This window comes from Rhinoderma darwinii, chromosome 1 (genome assembly GCF_050947455.1).
Source record: "Rhinoderma darwinii isolate aRhiDar2 chromosome 1, aRhiDar2.hap1, whole genome shotgun sequence".
NCBI classification, from domain to species: domain Eukaryota; kingdom Metazoa; phylum Chordata; class Amphibia; order Anura; family Rhinodermatidae; genus Rhinoderma; species Rhinoderma darwinii.
The window spans coordinates 106,610,915-106,634,220 of NC_134687.1; the positions used below are offsets into that span (position 1 = coordinate 106,610,915).

Sequence of the window (23,306 nt, forward strand, 5' to 3'; positions counted from 1 at the left end):
TGCCAAAGGTGCTTCAACTGAGTAAAGGGTCTAAATACTTATGTTAAATCAATATTTCAGTTTTTTCTTTTCAATAAATTAGCAAAAATTACTAACATTCCGTTTTCACTTTGTCATTATGAGGTATTGAGTGCAGAATCATGGGGAAAAACTAGAATTTTTTTTATTTTAAACACAAGGCCTCAACATAACAAAATGTAAAAAAAAGGTCTGAAGACTTTCTGAATGCACTGTATATATAAAACACCTCAAAGTCTTCTAGGCTTAGGACTCTTTTGCATAGGTGCAAGTGTGTCTTATTTTATGCATTAAATTGATGAACCTTCATGCAAATATTAGTGAATAAATCGAAAATTGCTCCCTACCAGCAGCACCGATTCAGGTAAGGCCTAGTTCACAACACTTTTATCATGTACGTCGGAAAAGCTCCCGATTGTACAACCTTTCAATAGGGCTCCATTAGCCTGACGGCCAATGGAGGGCAAAAAAAAGTGTCCATTTTGCTTCCGTCAGGCTGGTATACGACATTATACCTTTTTTTTTGAAGGATGGAACAGCGTAGTAGACTACGCTTTGTGATCATGCAAAAAGTATACGGCGCAGAATATTTTTTTTTTTTTTTTTTTTTTTTTTAAACATGAGGGCCTCCGTTAAATGCATGTGTCAGGAAGCTCCAGTGACTTAACTTAATTGGTGGTATCTGGAATCCCCAGCCAGAGAACTTCCGATGCTCTGAATGGGAACTCCGGCATCGCAGAGCTCCTGACATCACTGTCCATATATGGAGAGTGACATCAGGAGCTTACCCGGGCACAGCGCTTCAGGTAGCACTCTGCCCTGCGATTAGAGCGACATATCCCACTGTATGCCTATACAATGGGATACGCTGCATCCTTCCGTCGGGAGGTAAACGCCATGAGTCCAGACTTTTATCTTTCTGTCGTAGGTAAAACACAATGTGAACTAGGCCTAATTAAATTTTTAAAAAAAAACAACAGCTGTAAATACAAATCACTAGTTCAGCAAAGCTGTGTATTACTTATCCACTAGCTAAATTCACATTACTTGGATAAGAAATAACAGACCAGAGATAGCATGCTTAAAATAAAATTACCTTTATGCCAAATGTAAACACAGTCATCACGATCTTAAACACCAGCGCCAAGCATAGCTGCCACATGGCCGAGTATACACCATTACCAGCAGGCCGGTCTGGGATATCATCAACAATCTTGGTAGAATTCATGTCATTTCTGTAATCACACAGGGAGGAGGATTCAAGAGGCCCACAGTCTGTGAACAGTTCTTTAATCAGTTGACTGGTGTTAAATCGTGTATACGGATTTGGAAATGCAATGATTGCGGTTATAGCAGCCACCACAATAACCTCTAGTACTGGATATTTTCCAAACGTTGCGGTCTTGCGTCGTCGGCACCAGGCAATGTTTGCACGGATGAAAAAGGCTCCCCACAATCCACCAAACACACCAAGCAGAATAAAAGGGATGAGTTCAAATAGATACCAAGGAGTGTGATATTCCACATAAAAAAGTACAAGACGGCTGTTTCCAAATGGATTAATTGACCTTAATATAAAAGCAGCCACCAAAGCTGCAAAGAAAGATCTCCACAATGTCTTCAACGGAAAGTAGTAACTGACCTAGAGAAGGAAAAAAAAAAAAAAGGAGGTATGTGACAGCCGAATAAAATGTTCGCCCTTATATCTGCTAAAAGCAGGAGTGCGTTTACGAATGCTGTAAACCCTTTGGGGCACCTTATGTGCTTGTGTGTAAGGCTAAGGCTACAAAGCAACTTTGGCCGCAACACAGGTTGCATGGCCGAAGATCACTGTGTCGCCCTGCCTGCCTGCCAGGTAACGAAAGTCAATGAGGCCCCTTTGCAACTCACAGGTTTTTTTTGTCGTGATCCTGGTTTATCCTTAGATGTGATTGATATTAGGTGGATCCTGTTATGTCAGACACACACAGGACTCGAGGCAAAATAAAGAAAGATAGGCAGCACTCGAAGGGTATGTTCACACGCAGTGTTTCCAGACGTAATTCGGGCGTTTTACGCCTCGAATTACGCCCCTAATACGCCTACAAACATCTGCCCATTGCTTTCAAAAGGTTTTACGATGTTGTTCTTACGAGCCTTCATTTTACGCATCGCTGTCAAAATACGGCGCGTAAAAAGTCGCCCGTGAAAAAGTGCATGTCACTTCTTGGGACGTTTTTGGGAGGCGTTTTTCATTGACTCCATTGAAAAACAGCTCCAATAACGGCCGTAAAATACGCCGCGAAAAACTCGAGTTGCTACAAAAACGTCTGAAAATCAGGAGCTGTTTTGAGATGAATCAAGTGATTTATTCCAGTGAGCGACGGTCCGGCTTGTGTAAGCCTTTATCAAGCATGGCATTCATCTCCACCATTTGAGTGCTGCCTACCTGCTTTATTTTGCCTTAGGACCAGAAACATATTGTACGGAGCGCTATTCCCATCTCTGCTTTCTACACACAGGACCCGCTCCCAGCCGAGCATTAAGTTCAGCTGAACTGACGGAATCAGGAGTGCGAGAGAGAGAATGATACAGCTTCTGCGTATACACGTAAAAAGTTAACACATTTTTTAATAAACGTAAATTCAAAAATTGCTTAAAAATCATAAAAAAACATTGATCTAATAAAATAAAAAAAGTTGTGAATAATATGGACACAAAATGCCTGCATTGAGTAGTTAGGTCAGTATTGTGTTCTTTAAAGAGGTTATCCCATGAATCATTTTCATACCAGAAATGCTGTTCATTTCCATTCTAAAGTATTATTTTGCTTCCTCGTGTCCACCTTGGAACTGCTGCTAATCTATGTTGCTGGGGGAGGGGCCCTGAGAAGAATCAGTCTCTTTCCTCCTCTGGAAGAGGACAACATACCGTATTTTTTGGACTATAAAACGCACCCAGGTTTTAGACAAAAGGAAATTGGAAAAGAAGTAAAATATGAAATTATTTCCTACGAAAAAAACTGTTGGTTAAAAAAATTAATTTGCTCGGTTTCACCATATTCTCAGAGCCATAACTTCTATTTTTTTTATAGTTTGAGTGGTGTGAGGGCTTATTTTTTGCAGGACGAGCTGTAGTTTTTATTAGCACCATTTTTTGGTAAATATGATTTTCTTTATCGCTTTTAATTAAATTCTTATTAGCGCTAAAAGACAACGATTCTGGGGTTTTAAATTATTTTTTTTTACGCCGTTCACTGTGTGAGTCAAATAATGCTATATTGTAATCATTTCAGACTTTTACGGACACAGCGATACCAATTTTTGTATTTTTATATTTTCACATTGTGCTTGGGGAAAAATGGGAAAAGGTATTGTTTTTTTTTTTAACTTTTACATTTATTTTTTTTGCACTAATGAAAATGTATCTATTCAGTTCAATGGGAGTTCCGGAAACAGTGTAACTCAGCAAATTATGCGGTTTCCGTAACGCAACCATTTTATCCAGGAAGTGGCCGGGAGACAGCGGAGCCGGGTAAGATAGAACACCCAGTTAGGGGGCCCCGTTCTAGAGATAGGTGCGGGTCCCAGAGGTGGGACCCGCCTCTATCTGACATTTATGACCTATCCTATGGATAGGTCATAAATATCCTTCATGGGAAAACCCCTATTAATGCCGTGGTGGCTATTGACCGCGGCATTTAACTAAACGGCCAGGACCAGCGCCATTGCTGATCCTGGCCGTTAGAGCAGCGTGTCAGTTGTAAAACACAGCTGACATCTGCAGTGTATGGAATGGGCTCAGTGCGTGAGCCCATTCCGCTCCAAACATCCTCCCCGCTCTGTAATGTGCCGGCACATCACGGGTCGGGAAGGGGTTAAGTGAGAAGCGGTCAGGGGGCCCGGCGCTGCCGGGTCCCTTGACTGCCAACTATAAGACGCAGGGACTTTTTTAGCAAGATTTATTCTTGCTAAAAACGGTCTTTTAGTCCGAAAAATACGGTAGTTCCTTCTTGCTCTCCAATCCAACTTTACAGTCCTAAGGGTCTATTTCACACTTTGCGGTTAGAACCGCATTAAAAAACGCATTTGTTTTTACTGCGATTTGATGTATTTTTTTAATGCGATTGCGGGTTTTACTGCAGCCGCATAGAAAAACGCATCAACTCACAATATAAACTCATGCAACCCATAATAAACCTAACATTTTTAAGCACCGTTTACACTTGCTGTTTTGCTGCAGTCTTTCCAGTGTTTTTTTTGCAGCGGAATTATCACAGGGCCCGGATATTACACAAATGATAATGATTTTTATCAAAATCTCATTTGATTTGTATTTGACATCTCTACTTCCCAGAAAACAATGGAAAATACCTATTTTTGAGAGTGGTTTATAAGCCTTATACAAGGATCTGTCACCTCTCCTGATAATACGACATTAGTGAATACTCCGCGATGTCTTTTCTGTTATTCCTATTAGAAATGTATGAATAAATTGACAACTGGCTGTTATTGTTTTCCCTGTCAAAGGGTCTCACTTTGTCAGCAATGATTGGAGATAGTCAGTCTGCGTAAGATACAACCAGTAATGGGAATACCCAGTTGTCAATTCATTCATAAATTTCGAGTAACAGAGGAACAGCACAACGTAGAAAATATGCTCTAGAATTATTTTATAGCAGATAAAATTATGTACTAAAACAGACATTAGGAGAGGTGACAGGCCGTCTAACGCAAATATGACATTTCTTACCTCTTCCAAACTAAAAAGGACTCCACCGATAGGAGCTCCAAACGCTACAGAGACACCAGCGGCTGAAGCTGCTGAAAGAACCTATAAAAGAAGTAGTGAATGTAAATTTACTCTCTGATAAGGAAATACGGCAGTTTAAAGTCAACACTGCAACAAGAGTCTATTCTGGTCTATTTGGCATTCTATCCTTTCTATATCCTCTTGGACCTACGAAAGATATGCACATAATGGTAGAAGGGCTTTACTTTGCGTTTCACCTGGATTTAATCAAATGACGCCTGAACGAACGATAGGTATCATTAATGGGGTTGTCCAGTCATAAGAAATTGATAGCCTAACCTAAGGTCAAGCCATCATTCACTGATCAGTTGGTGTCCGACTCCCGGGACCCCCGCCAATCGGCTGTTTTAAAGGGGCGACTGCGCTCATACCTAATCTGCTCGTACTGCGAATCCTGACACTTGTAGCGGCGGTTCACATTACAGCCTTCTCCCGTTGAAGTGAATGGGAGAAGGCTGTAATACTGTGAACTGCCGCTGTTGTCGATTCACAGTACGAGCAGATAAGGAACGAAAAAAAAGCAACGCTCGGACGAGTGCCACGGCCCCTTTAAAACAGCTAATCGGTGGGAGTGCACGGGAGTCGGACCCCCACTGATCAGATATTGGTCTAGGCCATTAATTTCTTATGAATGGACAACCCTCTTTAAATTATTCAAATCCAAACAAAAATACCTGTTATAGTATATTGCACATGACTCACCTCCCTTTTTTTTGCTTCATTTGTGCTGTACTTGGGAAAGAGGTAAGAAAATATATTTCCGCAGCAACAAGCAACATGCACCAGGGGTCCTTCCTTCCCTAAGCTTAGGCCTGAGGCAACGGCAAGTACCAGTGTGACCGTTTTAATCATTAAAGTCCATTTTCCCAAATAACCTCTGATGATGAAGCCACTTAAAATGGTTTTAATCTGTAAATAATAAAGATAATGCAATGCTTAATACCAATTTCGAAATATGAAGCAAATGACATTTAGAAATCAAAATATATAAAATATTTGGGCCCTCTTTTTAACCCTTTCAGGACCGACCTCATTTTGGCCTTCAGGACCAGCCCCATTTTTTCAAATTTGACATGTGTCATTTTATGTGGTAATAACTCTGGAATGCTTTTGCCTATCCAATTGATTCTGAGATTGTTTTCTCGTGACATATTGTACTTTATGTTAGTGAAAAAATGTGGTCAATAAACTCATTACATATTGGTGCTTTTCACAAATAAGCAAAGAAAATGTGCAAAAACTATGATTTTTCTAATTTTAAATGTATCTGCTTGTAAAACAGATCGTAATACCACACAAAATAGTTACTATTTTACATATCCCATATGTCTTTATGTTTGCATCGTTTTTCGAACATTCTTTTATTTTTCTAGGACATTACAAGGCTTGGTACTTTAGCAGCAATTTCTCACATTCTCAGAAAGGATTTCAAAAGGTTATTTTTCAAGTACCATTTCAGTTCTGAAGTGGCTTTGAGGGCCTTATGTACTAGATAAACCCAATAAGTCACCCCATTTTAAAAATTGCACCCGTCAAAGTATTCAGAAAGTTTCTTAACCCTTTAGGCGTTTCACAGGAATTAAAGCAAAGTAGAGGGGACATTTACAAATTAATTTTTTTTTGCAGAAATTCATTTGTAATAAAAAAAATTCTGTAACACAGAGTTTTACCAGAGAAACGCAACTCAATATTTATTGCCCAGATTCTGCAATTTTTAGAAATATCCCACATGTGACCCTAGTGCGGTGATGGACTGAAGCACCGGCCTCAGAAGCAAAGGAGCACCTAGTGGATTTTGGGACCTCCTTTTTTTAGAATATATTTTAGGCACCATGTCAGGTTTGAAGAGCTCTTGGGGTGCCAAAACAGTCGAAACTCCCCAGAAGTGACACGGTTTTGGAAACTATACACCTCAAGGAATTTATCTAGGGGTATAGTTAGCATCTTGATCCAACAGGTCTTTTGCTATTTTATTGGAGTTAGTTTGTAAAAATTAAAATCTACTTTTTTTCTGAAAAACAGAAAGTTTTAATTTTTACAAGGAATAAAGAATAAAAAGCACACCAAAACGTGTAAAACTATTTATCCTGATTACGGCAATACCTCATATTTCTAAATAAACTGCTGTTTGGACCCACAGCAGGGCTCAAAAGGGAAGGAGCGCAATTTGAATTTTGGAGCGCAGATTTTGCTGGATTGGTTTTCAGTGCCATGTCACGTTTGCAAAAGCCCCTAAGGTACCAAAACAGTGAAAACACCCCAAAACTGACCCCATTTGGGAAACTACACCCCTTAGGGAATCTTTCTAGGGGTACAGTGAGCATTTAGACCTCACAGGTCTTTTGCAGAATTTATTAGAATTAGGCCGTGAAAATGAATATCAAAATTTTAAGGATAAAGGAGAAAAAAGCACCCAAACATTTGTAAAGCAAATTTATTTATTTATTTCAGTTACTTATATAGCGCCAACATATTACGCAGCGCAAATTCTCTCAATTACGACAATACCCCATATCTGGTCATAAATGGGTTTATTCGAAATTGATTAACTCTTTCCAGACTGATCCATTTTTTTTAACATACTGGGAAACTGAAAATAAAAATTCTTTGGCAGCTATAATTGGAAAAAGCTGCTTTTTTTTTTTTTTAGACAGGCTGGATTTACATGAGCGTGTTCGTTTTGCGCGCCCAAAAACGCGGTGTTTTGCGCGCGCAAAAGGCACTTAACAGCTCCGTGTGTCATCACCATATGATTCGCGCAGCCGCCATCATTATGACACACTGTTTGTAAACAGAAAAGCACGTGGTGCTTTTCTGTTTTCATTCATACTTTTTACTGCTCTTGCGCGAATCACGCGCGTCACACGGAAGTGCTTCCGTGTGCTGCGCACGATTTTCACACACCCATTGACTTCAATGGGTGTGTGATGCGCGAGAAACGCACAAATATAGGAAATGTCGTGAGTTTTACGCAGCGGACTCGCGCTGCGTAAAAATCACTGACTGTGTGCACGGCCCCATAGACTAACATAGGTCCGTGCGAGGAGCGTGAAAACCACGCGCGTTGCCCGGACGTATATCACGTTCGTCTAAATAAGCCCTCAATACGATTAAGGTGATACCAAATTTATAACTTTTTTTTATATATTACTACTTTTATAAAAAGTAAAAACTCTTTGTTAAAAAAAACACAAAAACTTTTTGTTTCACCACATTCTGAGAGCCAGAACTTTTTTATTTTTTTGGGATCAATTGAGCGGTGTGAGGGATTATTTTTTGCAGGACAAGCTGTAGTTTTTATTGGTAGCATTTCTTAGTACATACAACTTTATCACTCTTTATAAAAATTGTATTTATTTTTTTAAAAGCCAAGGTGACCAAAAAAACAGCTATTTTGGCGGTTTAAATTCTTTCTTTTTTACGGCGTTCACCGTGCGAGTTAAATAATGATATTTTGTAATAGTTTGGACTTTTACGGTTGCAGCGATACAAATTTTGTATATTTTTTACATTACTTTAGAGGAAAAATGGGAAAGGGTTTATTTTTGGACTTAAAGTTAGTGAAAAAAAAAGAATATATGAACTTTTTTTTTTATATATATTTTTATTTTTTTTTTACACATTTTATTAGTTCTCCTAGGAGACTTGAGCCAGCGATCATTAGATCGCGGATACAATACACTGCAATACTGATGTATTGCACTTTTACAGGCTCCTGTAACAGAGCGATCGCTGTTCCTGTCCGTTAGTCCCGGGTGTCAGCTGTACACAGCTGACACCCGCAGCATATGGAGCTCCATATATAACCCCTCGCCCAGTTTGTGCCACTGAAGACAAATACTGCTTATAACGTTGAGCGGGTTCTCCCAGGTATAAGATGTCAAATGTGGACGTAAACTGGTGTCTGGGCACGCTGTAGGGCTCAGAAGGGAGGGAGCGCCATTTGGCTTTCGGCATGCAGATTTTGCTTGGTAATAGTTTTGTTTGGGGTTTTACTGGTATTTCAGTTTATAATGCGGGGGCATATGTAAGCGGAGTACATGAGGGTATAATAATGCGGTAAATAAATAATAATTCATAGATGTGTGGCCACTGATAAATGGTGCCCGATCTTATCCGCTTTTGGAACGCTCTGCACAATTTCTGTCGTTATGAGAGCCAGAGGCTTTTTGTTTTGTTTTTAAAGTGTGAGGGCTTATTTGTTACATGACAATCTGTAGTTTTCCTTGGTATAATTTTTGGGTACATGCAATATTTTGATCACTTTTTATTCCATTTTTGGCAAGCAAGTTGACAAAGCTAATTCTGACAATGTTTTTTGTCTTTTTTTTTTACGGTCTTCACTGTGTGCTCTGACATTTTACTTTATTCTGCAGGTCGATACGATTACGGCGATACCATACGTATAGTTTTTTTATGTTTTGTAGCGTTTGCGCAATAAAATCACTTTCCTATAAAGTAATTTATTTTTTGTGTCACCATATTCTGAGGGCCATAACTTTTTTATTTTTCAGTCAAAAAAGCTGTGTAAGGGCTTGGATTTTTGCGGAATGGGTTGTCATTTTTATTTGTACTATTTTTGGGTACATGTGACTTTTTGATCGATTTTTATTCTTTATTTTGGGAGGGGTGGTGAACAAAAAAAAAAAAAAAAAAAGATTCTGCCATTGTTTTTTTACTTATATTTTTTGCGGTGTTCACGATATGGAAAAAAATAATATTAGAGTTTTGTAGTTTGGTATCACCGCGTTCGTAATGATCCAAATATGTGTACTTTAATAGTTTCATTTTTTTCCTATAATAAAAGGCTTATTATAGGAAAAAATTTTTGTTTTTGTAACTTATTTTTTCACTTTTATAAAAACACTTTTATTAGCTCTTTTTCTTCACTTTTTACTTAAAGACCTGCACCACTGATAGCTGCTATAATACATTACACAACCTAGGTAGTGTAACGTATTATAAACGGTCAGTGTGGCGCTGAGAGTCACACGGACAGAAAGCCTATGAGGACCAGCCTCCAGCCGGTCCGCATAGGCTTCCATGCGTGGCAGACCCGGTGGCCGTTGTATGGCCTCCGGTTTTGCCATGAGAACCAACAGCAGCACCTGCAATCGGTTCGCAGGAAAGTTTGTTGTAGCAACAAACTTTCCCTGCGATCACATGATCGGGACCTGAACCAATCAGGTCCCGATCATGTTTCCAGGACCAGAGGCCGGTGTTGACAGCGCGATCCGGGTGTCAGCGCTACTCAGATACACCCGATCGCTCTGTTAACACTCACAGTGAATTCAAGTCTGTGCTGCACAGAGCCCAGCAAGCGCCAACGTGAATTTACAGTGAGCGCTCGGGAAGCAGTTAAAGGCAATCTGTCACGATGTTTATGCTACCCTATCTGACTGCAGTATAAAGTAGTGACAGAGACCCGGTTTCCTTTGCTGGGTCACTTTTCACTGAGCAATACTTTTTTTTTGTTAGAAAATTAATTTGATCTTCTGTAGCCCAGATTCATGAGCTGAAGCTAGAACTGTCCTTTCGCTGATTGCACAGTATGGGCAGAAAGTTGTCAGAGAGAAAGCGGTCAATCAGTGGCAGGGCTAGCAGCAGCTCATGAATATCAAGGACTACATAGACCGCACTCTGTAGTCCTTGATCTTCAGGAGCTGCGGCTAGCCCCACCCACCTGCCGCTTATTAGCAGCTTTCTCTCTATGCACGGTATGGGGAGAAAGCGGTCACTCATCAGCGAAAGGGCAGGGCTAGCCAAAGATTATGAATACGAGCTGCCGAAGATAGTGATTGAATACATATAGCAATATAGACAACATACATTGCAACGGCAGATCATACGGCTCAAGAGTTTTGTGTTCAGTTATCTTGAATCCTAACAGAGTATGTAAAAAAAAATGGAGAGTAGTCATTATCTGCAGATATTACTAGTATGGTTGTGTGCCCAACTATGACTAAACTGTTCATGTGGCAGTTCTAGACAAATGGGATCAGAGTTCAGTGTCTCAATGTGGAAATCAATTTGAGACCACAATGAAAATAAGAGACTAGTGCAGCAAACCCGGTGGTAGATCTAGATAGTGCATTAGGTCTACAAATCTTAGACGCGCTTTATAAAGTGAGGGGGAGATTGCACGTTTTCCACCATGCTGTACCAATAAATGGCTCCATTCATCAATATATGATTACATTTCCGTAGTTTTTCAAGATCTACTTTTAGATAGTGGAGATGACCTCTTGTGTACCTTGCGCTCAGTGCAAGCCAATATTTAGCAATACAATTCCTAGTCTAGGAATAACAAATATGCACTTACATCATTTTTGGTCTTTCTAAATCCCAGTTAGTAAGATTTTTACACCGATTTAAAATTCCCAGCATTTGTTTTTTGTCTTCACAAAAAAAGGAAAAACCTCAAAAATATATTTATGGGCAAAACATTCATAAAGCATCTGTTTACTTTCGAAGCTCTTAACGAACTATAACATATATACAGGTTTAACCCGTAAGTGACCGCCCATAGGTAGCTGAGGGCAGGGTGAAGCCCTGCTCAAACAGGCGAGATAGATATCAGTATTGATCTTACCTGTTTAACCCCTCAGATGCGGCGTTCAATAGCGAGCGCCGCATCCGAGTGGTTTTGGAGAGAGGGAGGGAGCTCCCTCTTTCGCCCCAACGGTAGCCTGCGCCGGTGTCTTCTATGGCAGTCAGAGGCCTAATAAAGGCACCCAGGTCTGTCTCTAGTTTTTCACAGACAGGCAGTAATACACTGCAATAAAGAATCATTGCAGTGTATTATAAAAGCGATTAGATAGTGAAGTCCCCTAGTGAGACTAGTAAAAAAAAAAAAAAAGTGGTAAAAAACCCCCCACAAAAAACGGAAAAACACACTTTCCCCCCTGCTTTATTATTTATTTATATATTATACATACATACATACATACACACACACATTAAAAAAAGAAGTACATTATTACATTATTTATCCTGCATGGCAAACGGCGTAAAAAATAAAAAACTGTGCAATTATTGTTGTTTTCTGTGAATCCTGCCTTAAAAAATGAATAAAAAGTGATCCAAAAGTCACACGTACCCCAAAATGGTACGAATAAAAACTACAAGTCGTCCCGCCAAAAAAAAAGCCTGCATACTGCGGCATCGGTGGAAAAATAAAAGTTATGGCTCTTGAGATATGGAGACACAAAAACAAATCATTGTGTTTTTACTGTGTAAAAGTAGTCAAACATACAAAATCAATATACATTTTAATAATAATATCGTTGCAATTGTAACAACCCGCTGAATAAAGTTATTGTTTTATTTATACCACACGGTAAACGGCGTAACTTTAAGATGCAAAAAAAGAGTGGAGAAATTGCATACTTTTTTTCTATTCCCCCCCCCCCAAAAAAAGTTAAATAAATTCTATGTACCCCACAATGGTGCTAATAAAAAATACAACTTGGCCCGCAAAAGACAAGACCTTATACAGCTATGTCGAAGCAAAAATAAAAAAAAGTTATAGCTCTTTGAATGAGACAATGGAAAGACGTAAAAAATTGCTTGGTCATTAAGGCCTTTAGGCTGGTCACTAAAGGGTTAAACAATATTTAACCCCCTTCCTGTACAGTGCAAAGGAGCTGTGCCCATGCCATCAGCTGGTGTAAGCTTTAAAGGCTAGGTGGACCTTGGAAAAAACACACACACACACACACACACACACACATATATACCTATACACATATACTACCCATAGCTGTCCCCACACCGTATAATGCCCCCCATAGCTGCCCCCACACAGTATAATGCCCCCTATATCTGCCCCCACACAGTATAATGCCCCAATAGCTGCCCCCACACAGTATAATGCCCCCCATAGTATAATGCCCCCCCATAGCTGCCCCCACACAGTATAATGCCCCCATAGCTGCCCCCACAGTATAATGCCCCCTATATCTGCCCCCACACAGTATAATGCCCCAATAGCTGCCCCCACACAGTATAATGCCCCCCATAGCTGCCCCCACAGTATAATGCCCCATAGCTGCCCCCACACAGTATAATGCCCCCTATATCTGCCCCCACACAGTATAATTCCCCAATAGCTGCCCCCACACAGTATAATACCCCCCATATCAGCTCCTCTCACAGTATAATGCCCCTCATAGCTGCCCAGCACAGTATAATGCCCCCATAGCTTCCCCCACACAGTATAATGCCCCCATAGCTTCCCCCACACAGTATAATGCCCCCATAGCTGCCCCACACAGTATAATGCCCCCATAGCTTCCCCCACACAGTATAATGCCCCCATAGCTTCCCCCACACAGTATAATGCCCCCATAGCTGCCCCACACAGTATAATGCCCCCATAGCTTCCCCCACACAGTATAATGCCCCCATAGCTGCCCCACACACAGCATAATACCCCCCCTCCCATACACCGTATAATACTCCCCCCTCCCTCCCATACACAGTATAATCCCCCCTCCCTCCCATACACAGTATAATGCCTAGACGTGATTGACTGAACCAGTCTGTCTCGCTGACCTGACAGGAACAGGGTTCAGCGCTAGATACAGCTGCTCTGTATACAGCATACAATGCAGCTTTATCTCAAAAACGGAAAAGTAAAATACAAATTAATTCAAAAGTTGTACTAAATATATAAATATATATATATATATATATATATATATATATCCCAGAAGAAAGTGAAGTGCTGCTGGACTTTCTTCTGGGATATCTGTATGGTCTTTGGATCAGGACTATCAGCTGGCACCCTTTACTATTGGATTTCTCACTTGGAAACAGAGTGCTGCTACCTTTCTACTGGAGATATATATATATACATATACACACACACACACACACACACACACACACACACACGCTTTCGAAGGTGTGCGATTAGCCTTTAACAAGAAACATTGAGATCCAAACAACATTGCAATACATTAGAATTGAAATCTAGTGGGATTTATTTGGTAGGTCTTATTTAACCCAAAGACAGGTTGAGGCCCGCATGACTTGATTCTTTCATTCCCATCCCCTTTGTCGTTACCGGTGAGCAGGATTTGCAGAACACAGTGAGGTGTTCCGCGCCCAATCATACGCACCTCTGGAATTCCTGAGCCACAAGCATATGGAGCAAACACTTTTACAAGACTGACCGCTAAGAATGCAAAACTCAGAGCCCAGAAGATGTACATTATGTAGTTCATAATATAGGACCCAGGACCCTGCAAGAAAAACAAACAGAATAAACATGACCAGTTCTGAGCAGTCACACGTGATCTAGAATGTGATCTAGTGAGAGAATTGCAGATAAACTTACCTCTGCCTGGCCTATTATGAGATCTGCCCATGTATTCCACTGAGGACATTTGTCTCGTTCTTCAAACGTAGCTTCATCTGATCTCCAGCAACACTGTTCATGGTTAAACCAAAATGCAGTCATGCAAATTCCTTCTTTCAAATCTGCCATCCAGTCTGCGGCAATGTCTATCAAGCCTGCCAGGGCACCTGGGACACAAATCGGCTTTGTTAATCCTAGACTTTAACATGAAAGCGATTGGAGAAAATTAAAGCAGAATATAAAAACCACCTTCACTACGGGTTAGTTCAGTTCACCCAGAGGTTTTTGCCAGGCAGAAAAAAATCTGCCTCTAAATGCCTTCAGGAATTTATAGGCAAATTTTGAAATGCCAGCGTTTGAGGCTTTTTTTTGTGTTTGTTTTGTTTTAACTGGTTCCCGACCGCTGGCTGTGTATTTACGGCCGGCAGTCGGGGTCCTTAAAACCCGTGCCATAGGACTATTTACGGTGCAGGTTTTAGCTTGCTGCCCAAGAGATCTGGCAGCTGAATGTCGTCGGGTCACTGACTGCCGGGGACCCTGAGGAGAAGACAGAAGAAGATGTCGCTCCTTCTATCTTCTCTGATCTCTTCTACACAGCGCTCATGTGTATATGACCAGAGGCAGCGCCGCTGTCCTTATTGCACCCGGTTATCATGTGACTGGTCCCAGCACAGCCCTATCAGTGACAATAGTCACTATGAGAGGGCCGATTTCCCCTGTAAGTGCAAAAACATGGTGTAAAAGAAGAAAAAGAACAAAAATAAAGTCCCCCAAAGGTCTTTTCTGACCTTTGAGGGACAGACCATAACAATAAAAAATTAAGTAAAATAAAGTGCAAAAAAAAAAAAGTAATAAATACACAAAATAAGCACCCCAAACAAAACCGTTCCCCCCGCCAATCATAGTCGTAATGCTAGCCCTGACCCAATTACCCTAATATAGACATGTAATATATTAAAATTTACAGTAGACAAGGACGATCACAAATAAAAGGTTTACTTTAGGGTAAAACTATGTTATTACCAGAAAAAAAAACTAGCTAAAAAGTAAAAAAGCTTATTTTTTTTACTTATATTTTCAAACTTTAAGCCTAAAAATTCTAAAAAAGAAAAAAAACTTGTGTGCATTGTCTACAAAAAAATTAATCGCAAAAATCACATCGCTAGGCGAACAAACAAAGTTATAGCCGTTTAACTAACGCGTGCAAAAAATCTAAACGGTCTGGTCCTGAAGGATCAAAACTGCCCGGACCTGAACAGGTTAAATCAAGCAAATTCATGAACATGGGGGCAAAAAACGCTTCAAACGAGCGGTGCAGATTTTTTTCTGCCTCCCATTGATTTAATGGAGGTTCAGAGGTGGAAATCGCTCCAAGATAGGGCATGACATTTGTTTTTTACATGATTTACTACTTCTTCAAAGAAAAAAAAAAGTTGTTAAAAAAATATATATTTTGTGTGTCGCCATATTCGGAGAGCAATAACTATTTATTTTTCAGTCAATGGAGCAGCACAAGAGCTTGTTTTTGTCGGGCGAGCTGTAGTTTTTATTGGTACTATTTCGAGGCACGTATGACTTTTTAAACTCTTTATTTTGGGTGACCAAAAAGACAGCAAAAGTATTATTAATAGCGTTCAACCTGAGGGTTAAATTACACGGACAAGGCGATACCAATTAGATTTATTTTATTATATTAGGGGTAAGAAATGGGAAAAAAGTTTTTTGTTTTTTTTTTACTTTTAATATACATTTTTGTATATAACATTTACTCTATTACATTTCATTCGATGGTTTGATTGCTACTTGTTTTGCAGTGTATTGTGACTTTTACAGGCAAAGGTTAATAAGTAGCACAAGATGGCAGACCTGTGGCCATCATTAGGCCCCCAGGCTGCCATGACAGCCTTTGGCATCCCACAATTGTGTCGCGGGGGACTGTTGGAGTGACAGAAGGCCCCCATCTGTCTAATGACTAAGATGTTGTGGTTGCTATGGACTGCGGCATTTAAGCAGTTAAACATCCGGAATCTGTGTTATCTCCCATCTTGGCCGTTAGAGATGGGTGTCCGCTGTAATATGCAGCGGATACCCGCGGCGTATGGAGCGAGCTCAGACTGTGAGCCCGCTGCATACTTCCCTCCACGACTATGATGTAAATGTCGGTAAGGGGTTAATGATTAGAAACCATAAAGTTGAGTGACACGCACATCTCTCCACTAATATTCAAATCTGTAAATCCAAAAAAGGTGACATTTCGGTCTCACATGAACATTACCTGATGCTAAACCAGTTAGTGTTACGACCAGCCATCCTGACCAAGCATCATAGAGACTTTTTGATAACTCCCATGCAGATTCTTTTTTCTTACTGTTAATCTAGTGGAGAAAAACAAAACAAAATAAAAAATGTTATGGAACACGTATCAAAATAAAGCCGCATTGCAGGGAAATTATAGTCACACCTTTACATACTGTATAAACAAGCTCACAAACCAATATGCACCATGCGTGAGACCTTCTCCATCTGCATGGACAGCGCATCAAGAAATAAAAAGGTCTTCATTACATTTTTGTGATGGTGCGGTGCCACTGCCAGAACCATGGAGGATCCCCTAGAACAGGGCATCTTATGTTGGCCAGATGGAAACACGGTCACAAGCCAAAAAGAAATTATTTTTCTTCTGGAATATTTGTCAAAAAGGGACCTCGAATAAAAAAAAAAAAAAAATAGATCATGTTTATACAAGTTCATGTTTATTGTCCCTATTTATTTTCTGTGGTTTAGGTGAACGCTATGATTTCAGCATTTATCATTACTCACTGAAAGACTTTGAAGTAGCAACGATGAATGTAAGGGTATGTTCACACAGGCTATTTTGGGCCGTTTTTCGGGCTGTAAACGCCCCGAAAAAAGGCAGAAAAATCGGAAGCAGAACGCCTCCAAACATCTGCCCCTTGATTTCAATGGGAAAAATGGCGTTCTGTTCCGACGGCTCGTTTTTTTTCACGGTCGTTTTGAAAAACGGCCGCGAAAAAGAAGTGCAGAAAACCGCTCCAAAAACTGCCGTAAAAAACGCAGCGAAAAACGCAGCAAAAATCGCGAGTGGCTTAAAAAAACATCTAAAATCGGGAGCTGTTTTCCCTTGAAAACCGCTCTGTATTTTCAGACGTTTTTGACTCAGCGTGTGAACATACCCTTACAGTTCGATAAGAATGAATGGTTTTTAATTCAATAATAGTCATAAAGATTATTGGTATTCCCCCCAAGAAAAAGCAAGGTCAGTTTAAAATGTAATGCAGGAATAATAAAATATATATAAATAAATCGGATTCCTTACCCTCCTATGGCGCTCACGGTCTTTACACTTCTCCCGCACCCAATCAATGGTATGGAAATCATCATATGTTCCCACCCCTGGAATAGGCTCATCCAAAAAGTCCAGCAAGTGAGTAGAGCTGCTGATGGCTCCCCCGTTTGTCATGGTATAGTGCGTTCCTAGGAAGCAACACAGTGTGTTAAGATTATACTAAAATAGGACATGTACAAAGATGTTAGAAAACTCAAAATAATGTAATGTTCACATCAGCGTTGGCTTTCCGTTCAGGGGTTCCGTCGGAGGTTTCAGTCGGGTGAACCTCGCAACGGAAAGTCAAACGGAAACCAAAGCTTCCGTTTCCCTCACCATTGATATCAATGGTGACGGAAACACTGCTAATGGTTTCTGTTCGTCACCATTCTGGCAGGTTTCAGTTTTTCCAACGGAATTAATAACACAGTTGACTGTGAAATGGATTCTGTTGGAAAAACTGAAACCTGCCGGAACAGTGACTAACGGAAACCATTAGCAAGGTTTCCGTCACCATTGAAATCAATGGCGACTGAAACGGAAGCTGTGGTTTCAGTTTGACTTTCCATTGCAGGGTTCACCCGACGGAAACCTCCGACGGAACCCCTGAACGGAAAGCCAACGCTGATGTGAACAGGCCCTTAATGAGAATAGTAATATAGGTTTATGGATGTTGAAAAGTTCCGGAACTTTTGGTGGGCACTGATATGAGATAGATATACATACATACATACATACATATACACACACACACGCACATACATACATAACATACACACACATATAACGTGCCCACCAAAAGTTCCGGAACACCCTTATAACTTTTGAACGGCTCGAGGTAGAGGGTTGAAATTTGGTGGGCTTTAATGGGGTCATAAAATCTACCAGTTAACGGCAAAAAAAAAAAAACATCCCCGCCCCCTTGGGGATGGTGGGGTTGGCGGGCGCAGCAAAATCGTAAATGGCACAGGGGGTCGAGTGGGGGCTCATTTGAAAACGCTTACAATACAAAAACGATGCAGCAAAGAATTTTGAGATATTTAACATTAAGGTTATCATCTTCATTATCGGCTACCCAAAATGTACCGTGCGGGTAAAATCCTAAATGTGTGTGGGCGGGCGTGCGTGTGAGCTTGGGAATGTCGCATCAAGGTGACTTTAAATTACATATTATTACAATCAGCCTCGGTGATACAAAATGGACATTGTCTACGATTGTAACATGATTTCATGTGTACACATTTCGATAGTCCCTTGTGAATTTCAGAGAGCGCTAATTCGGAGAGTAATTTTCATTCTTGTACATTTCTATTGTCATATCACAAAATGCATTTGACCGAAACAGAAAGGATCACTTTATTGATGATGAGAAGGTACGGCGAAGAAAAAATAACATCCTACCGAGAAGTAGCGGCTTTATTCGATGCACTTATCCTATCCGTGATCCAATTTCATTGTCAACTGCTAAAAGAACTGTTCATCGTTTCCAAATAACCGGTTCAATTAAAGACGCACCAAGATCGGGAAGACCCAAACATGCGAGTAATGACGAAAAGGCTTTAGATGTTCTGCTCACTGTACATGATAATCCTCATACACCGGCCTCGAAATGTGTACACATGAAACCATGTTACAATCATAGGCAAGGTCCATTTTGTATCACCGAGGCTGATTGTAATAATATGTAATTTAAAGTCACCTTGATGTGACATTCCCAAGCTCACACGCACACGCGCTCACACACATTTAGGATTTTACCCGTGCGGTACATTTTGGGTAATGCTAACACCAGCGGTAGCGGATAATGAAGATGATAAATGTAACTTTAAATATCTCAGCGAAAAAAAATCCTCTCTCAAAATCATTTGCAGCATCGTTTCTGTATTGAAAAGAGCTTTCAAATGAGCCCCCACTCGACCTCCCCGTGCCATTTAAGATTTTGCTGACCCCACCCACCCGAGGGTGGTTTTTTTGGCGTTAACCGGTAGATTTTATGACCCCATTAAATCCCACCAAATTTAAACCCTCTACCTCGAGCTGTGCAAAAGTTATGAGGGTGTTCTGGAACTTTTGGTGGGCACAATATATATCACAAGGAAGCATTACTCCAAAAATATCCAAAGGGTTTATTCACCACAACTTAAACCAATCATCTTTAGGCAGCATTCAGAGCTTTTTGGCAGGCAGAAAAAAAAACTGCCTCAAAATATATAGCTCTTTATGAAGTGATGGGGCTTCTATAACAAGCGTACCATACACTGCCCGATCCCAGCCACCTACTTCATATTGTCCTCACTGAGCAGTATGCAGTAGTGACAACCGCGGATTTCCATAGTGTGACTTCTGTATAAAAATGCTGCTGTTTGGCCTAACTTACACTTTACTCGCTGCAAGCGATGTGCGGTAGGAGTCTGACGTATTCATGAGCTGCGGCCCCCCCCCCCCCCCCGCCTTCCAGTCGCTGATCATAGTGAAAAGGGTGTCAATCAGCAGGACCCACAGCTCTTGAATACGTCAAAGTATTGTTTGTGCGTACATAGAGCAGAATTCTGAAGTGACAGGCACTCTAAGAGAGGACAGCACGAGGTAGGCGACAGGTTCCCTTTAAGATGGCCACAGACAAGCAATTTTAGAGGGACGCTCCAACAATCTCAGGTCCATAATGACCAGTTAAACATCCAACGTCTGATGGCGCAGGGATCACACAGGACGAATTCCAACCCATCCACTCCTATTGCTTTATGTGAAATAAGCGGTGGCAGAGGAGCTCCATCCATCAGTCAGACGAGAGAGGTCCATTCGGTGTCCAGAACAGATTTAGAGGAGTTAATCGAATATGTTCAGACAAAAAAAAAAAAAAGTTCCAGGACATGTTCCGAAACAATTTCCTACAACTGCATCCAGCTGAAAACCCAAACACACGTGGAATTTACACATTCCAAAATTCAAAGCATTTACAGATGATAAATTAGTACATTTTTGGGTTTTGCACAACTTGGGTTCTATTCTACCCTATAAACACTTCTACGTGACATATCCTTTAACCCCTTCCTGTAGCACTCAGTCTTATGTTTTTTTATTAGAGTTTTTTCATCTTTGCCTTTCAAGAGCCACACATTTTTATTTTTCCATTGACAGTGGCATAAGGGCTTGGTTTTTGCGGGACGAGCCGTTTTTCTAATAGCAGCATTTATGATCCCATATTATGTACTGGAATATAAAAAACAAAACACGTCCATATTTTTGGGGGTTTTGATTCTGCTGTATTCACGGTGCTGTAAAAATTACTTGATCTTTATTAGTCAGTAGGATTACGGTGATAGAATAAAAAGTGATCAAAAAGTTGTATGTACCCATGAATGCTATTTCTTTGGTAGATGTGACCAAAAAACAGCAATTCTGGCTTTTTTTTTTTTTTCCATTCCCCATGTGGAATGGATAAAGTTATACTTTAATAGTTCAGATAGTTACGGAACTGGCGATACCAATTAACTTAATAGGACTTAGTACTCCTATTAACATGGCAGACCTGGGGGTCTTCCTAGGGGCCTTGGAAGTCATGACAACCCATCGGCACCCACTATTGCATCACAGGGGGGGGGGTTCACGATGGGATGACTGATCAGATGCCATAGTCTTGATTTGCTGTGGCATCTATCCCGACCATTAGAACAGGGGATCCGCTGCAGTATATAGCTGCCACCTGCTTCATACTCTCTTTTTCTGTTCATGTGCCGATGAAAGAGGAAACCAAATCCACAAACATTTATAGAGTCACTGGCAACAAGATGAAAAGCTAAAGAAAACAAAAAAAGATACAAATGAAAAGAATGGAGACCTGGCAAAGTATTTTTACATCGGAATCAAAAAAATATAAGAAAGAAACATGGCCAACAAAGCTCAAACTATTTCTCACAATGATCAAACAATAGAACAGTAAGGCCTATTTCATAGTTTTTTGGGGCTGTTTTGATGCGGAAACCGTGCCAAAAAACGGCTGAAATTGCCTCCCATTGATTTCACGGAGGCGTATTTTCCTGCGAGCGGAAAGAAAAGCTCACGGTAAAAAGCAGACATGCTCTTTCTTACCGCGGTTCCGTCTCTTACTTCCCATTGAAATCAATGGGAGGGAGAGAAAGCGTTTTTTCCCCGGCTTTTTTAACCCTCGGCGCTCAATGGCTGGCTGCGCCTGAAAGTGCAGGCAGGGCAAAATCTGTCCCAAAATTCCTGAAGGCATTTTGAGGCAGATTTTTCTGCCTGCAAAAAAGTCAGTGTGAACATCCCCTAAGGAATCTCTGGCTGAGATAATAGGAACTTGTCATAATGCCCTCCAGGCCACAGCGTCAACATGACGAGATTATCTGCTGGCAATAGGAATCTGCACTCTACCCTGTCAAGTCACAGTAAATACTCCGCATTAATCATTACCATTAACAGGATGTAGAGCAAAGTTCTGACAGCCACATTCACAAAATGCTACGTTTTCTCTTCACGCACAGAAAGTGGAAGTTTGCAAAACATTTTCATGACTTAAATATTGTCTCAATACATACTGAAGTATATGAGGGGATTTACGGAGCAAACCTTTTGCTGCAATTTATTGTGCATTTTAGACACTTTTCGCACCATCCCCGTAAGCTTGAGGCTACATGCAGACATTGTGTATTTTGCAATGGAAAACACGCAACAAAACCACAGGAAATTTGCAGGTAAAAGAAAAAAAAAGAAAAAAAAAAAGAAAAAACGCACCAAAGAGACACCAGACCCAACAATGCAGACAAGCTGAAGGCCGCTATCAAAGTAACCTGGGCTTCCATAACACCTCAGCAGTGCCACAGGCTGATCGCCTTCATGCCACGCCGCATTGATGCAGTAATTCATGCAGAAGGAGCCCCGACCAAGTATTGACTGCATATACTGTACACACTTTTCAGTAGGCCAACATTTCGGTATTAAAAATCATTTTTGAAATTGGGCTTATATAATATTCTATAAAATTCCGTCAGACTGGATAGCTGTGCAGGGAGAGTAAAGGCGGCTAAAAGGCTATATTCACACAACAGTGAAAAAAAACACCAAAAAAACGGCCGTCTGACCATTTTTAACCGCCGTTTGCCATCCGTTTTACATGGCTTTTAAAAAAAAATTAATAAAAAAATGGATGAATTTCATTCATCAGGATTTTTTGTCCAAACCCCTAAAAACCTCACAGTGCCAATGTACATGGTGCCGCAATGCCCTTGTAGATAGTGCCAGTGCCCAAATAGATAGTGCCCCCCCCTAGATAGCGCCACCGAAGCTCCCTCTAGGATTGGAATCCCCGTCCAGAGCGTTGCCGACAATTTGGCTAGGTATTGTGACCCTAGAGGTAGCCCCTGTCCATATATGAGCGGGGGATACCTCTAGGAGTGGAGTCCCCCGGCTAGAGAATTGCTGACACTCTGGCCAGAGAATCCACTTCTGGAGGAGCCCCTGAAGTCGGCAACACTTTGGCCGGGGACTTCGCTTGTAAAGGGAGCTTCAGTGGCACCACTGACGCAAAGGGGTTGGTTTCTTCTGGCACCTCAAAGCCTCTATCGTCACCGTCCATATATGGACAGAGACATCAAGGGCTTTCCCAAGACAAGAGTCTCCTGTCAGAGCGCTTGCCATGCTCTGGCCAGAGACTACAGGCAGGAAAGTGCAGCGCCGCTCACACTGAATCAGCACTGCACACATTAACCCCTTAGTGACCACCAATACGCATTTTTACGTCGGTCACTAATGGGCTTTAGGCTAGGCTGACGC

At 40.9% G+C, this 23,306-nt stretch overlaps 1 protein-coding gene across 4 annotated transcripts in view; it reads right to left on the reverse strand.

Moving 5' to 3' along the window:
* CLCN3 (chloride voltage-gated channel 3) overlaps positions 1-23,306 on the reverse strand; it is a 116,413-nt gene that overhangs the window by 19,473 nt on the left and 73,634 nt on the right. For all 4 annotated transcript variants that reach the window (XM_075860255.1, XM_075860257.1, XM_075860256.1 and 1 more), the window contains 7 exons: positions 17,511-17,668; positions 16,449-16,548; positions 14,153-14,340; positions 13,935-14,057; positions 5,512-5,718; positions 4,750-4,830; positions 1,115-1,660 (listed from right to left, as the gene is read on the reverse strand). In XM_075860255.1, the coding sequence (XP_075716370.1) occupies positions 1,115-1,660; positions 4,750-4,830; positions 5,512-5,718; positions 13,935-14,057; positions 14,153-14,340; positions 16,449-16,548; positions 17,511-17,668 (1,403 nt within the window). The remainder of the gene's footprint in view (positions 1-1,114; positions 1,661-4,749; positions 4,831-5,511; positions 5,719-13,934; positions 14,058-14,152; positions 14,341-16,448; positions 16,549-17,510; positions 17,669-23,306) is intronic.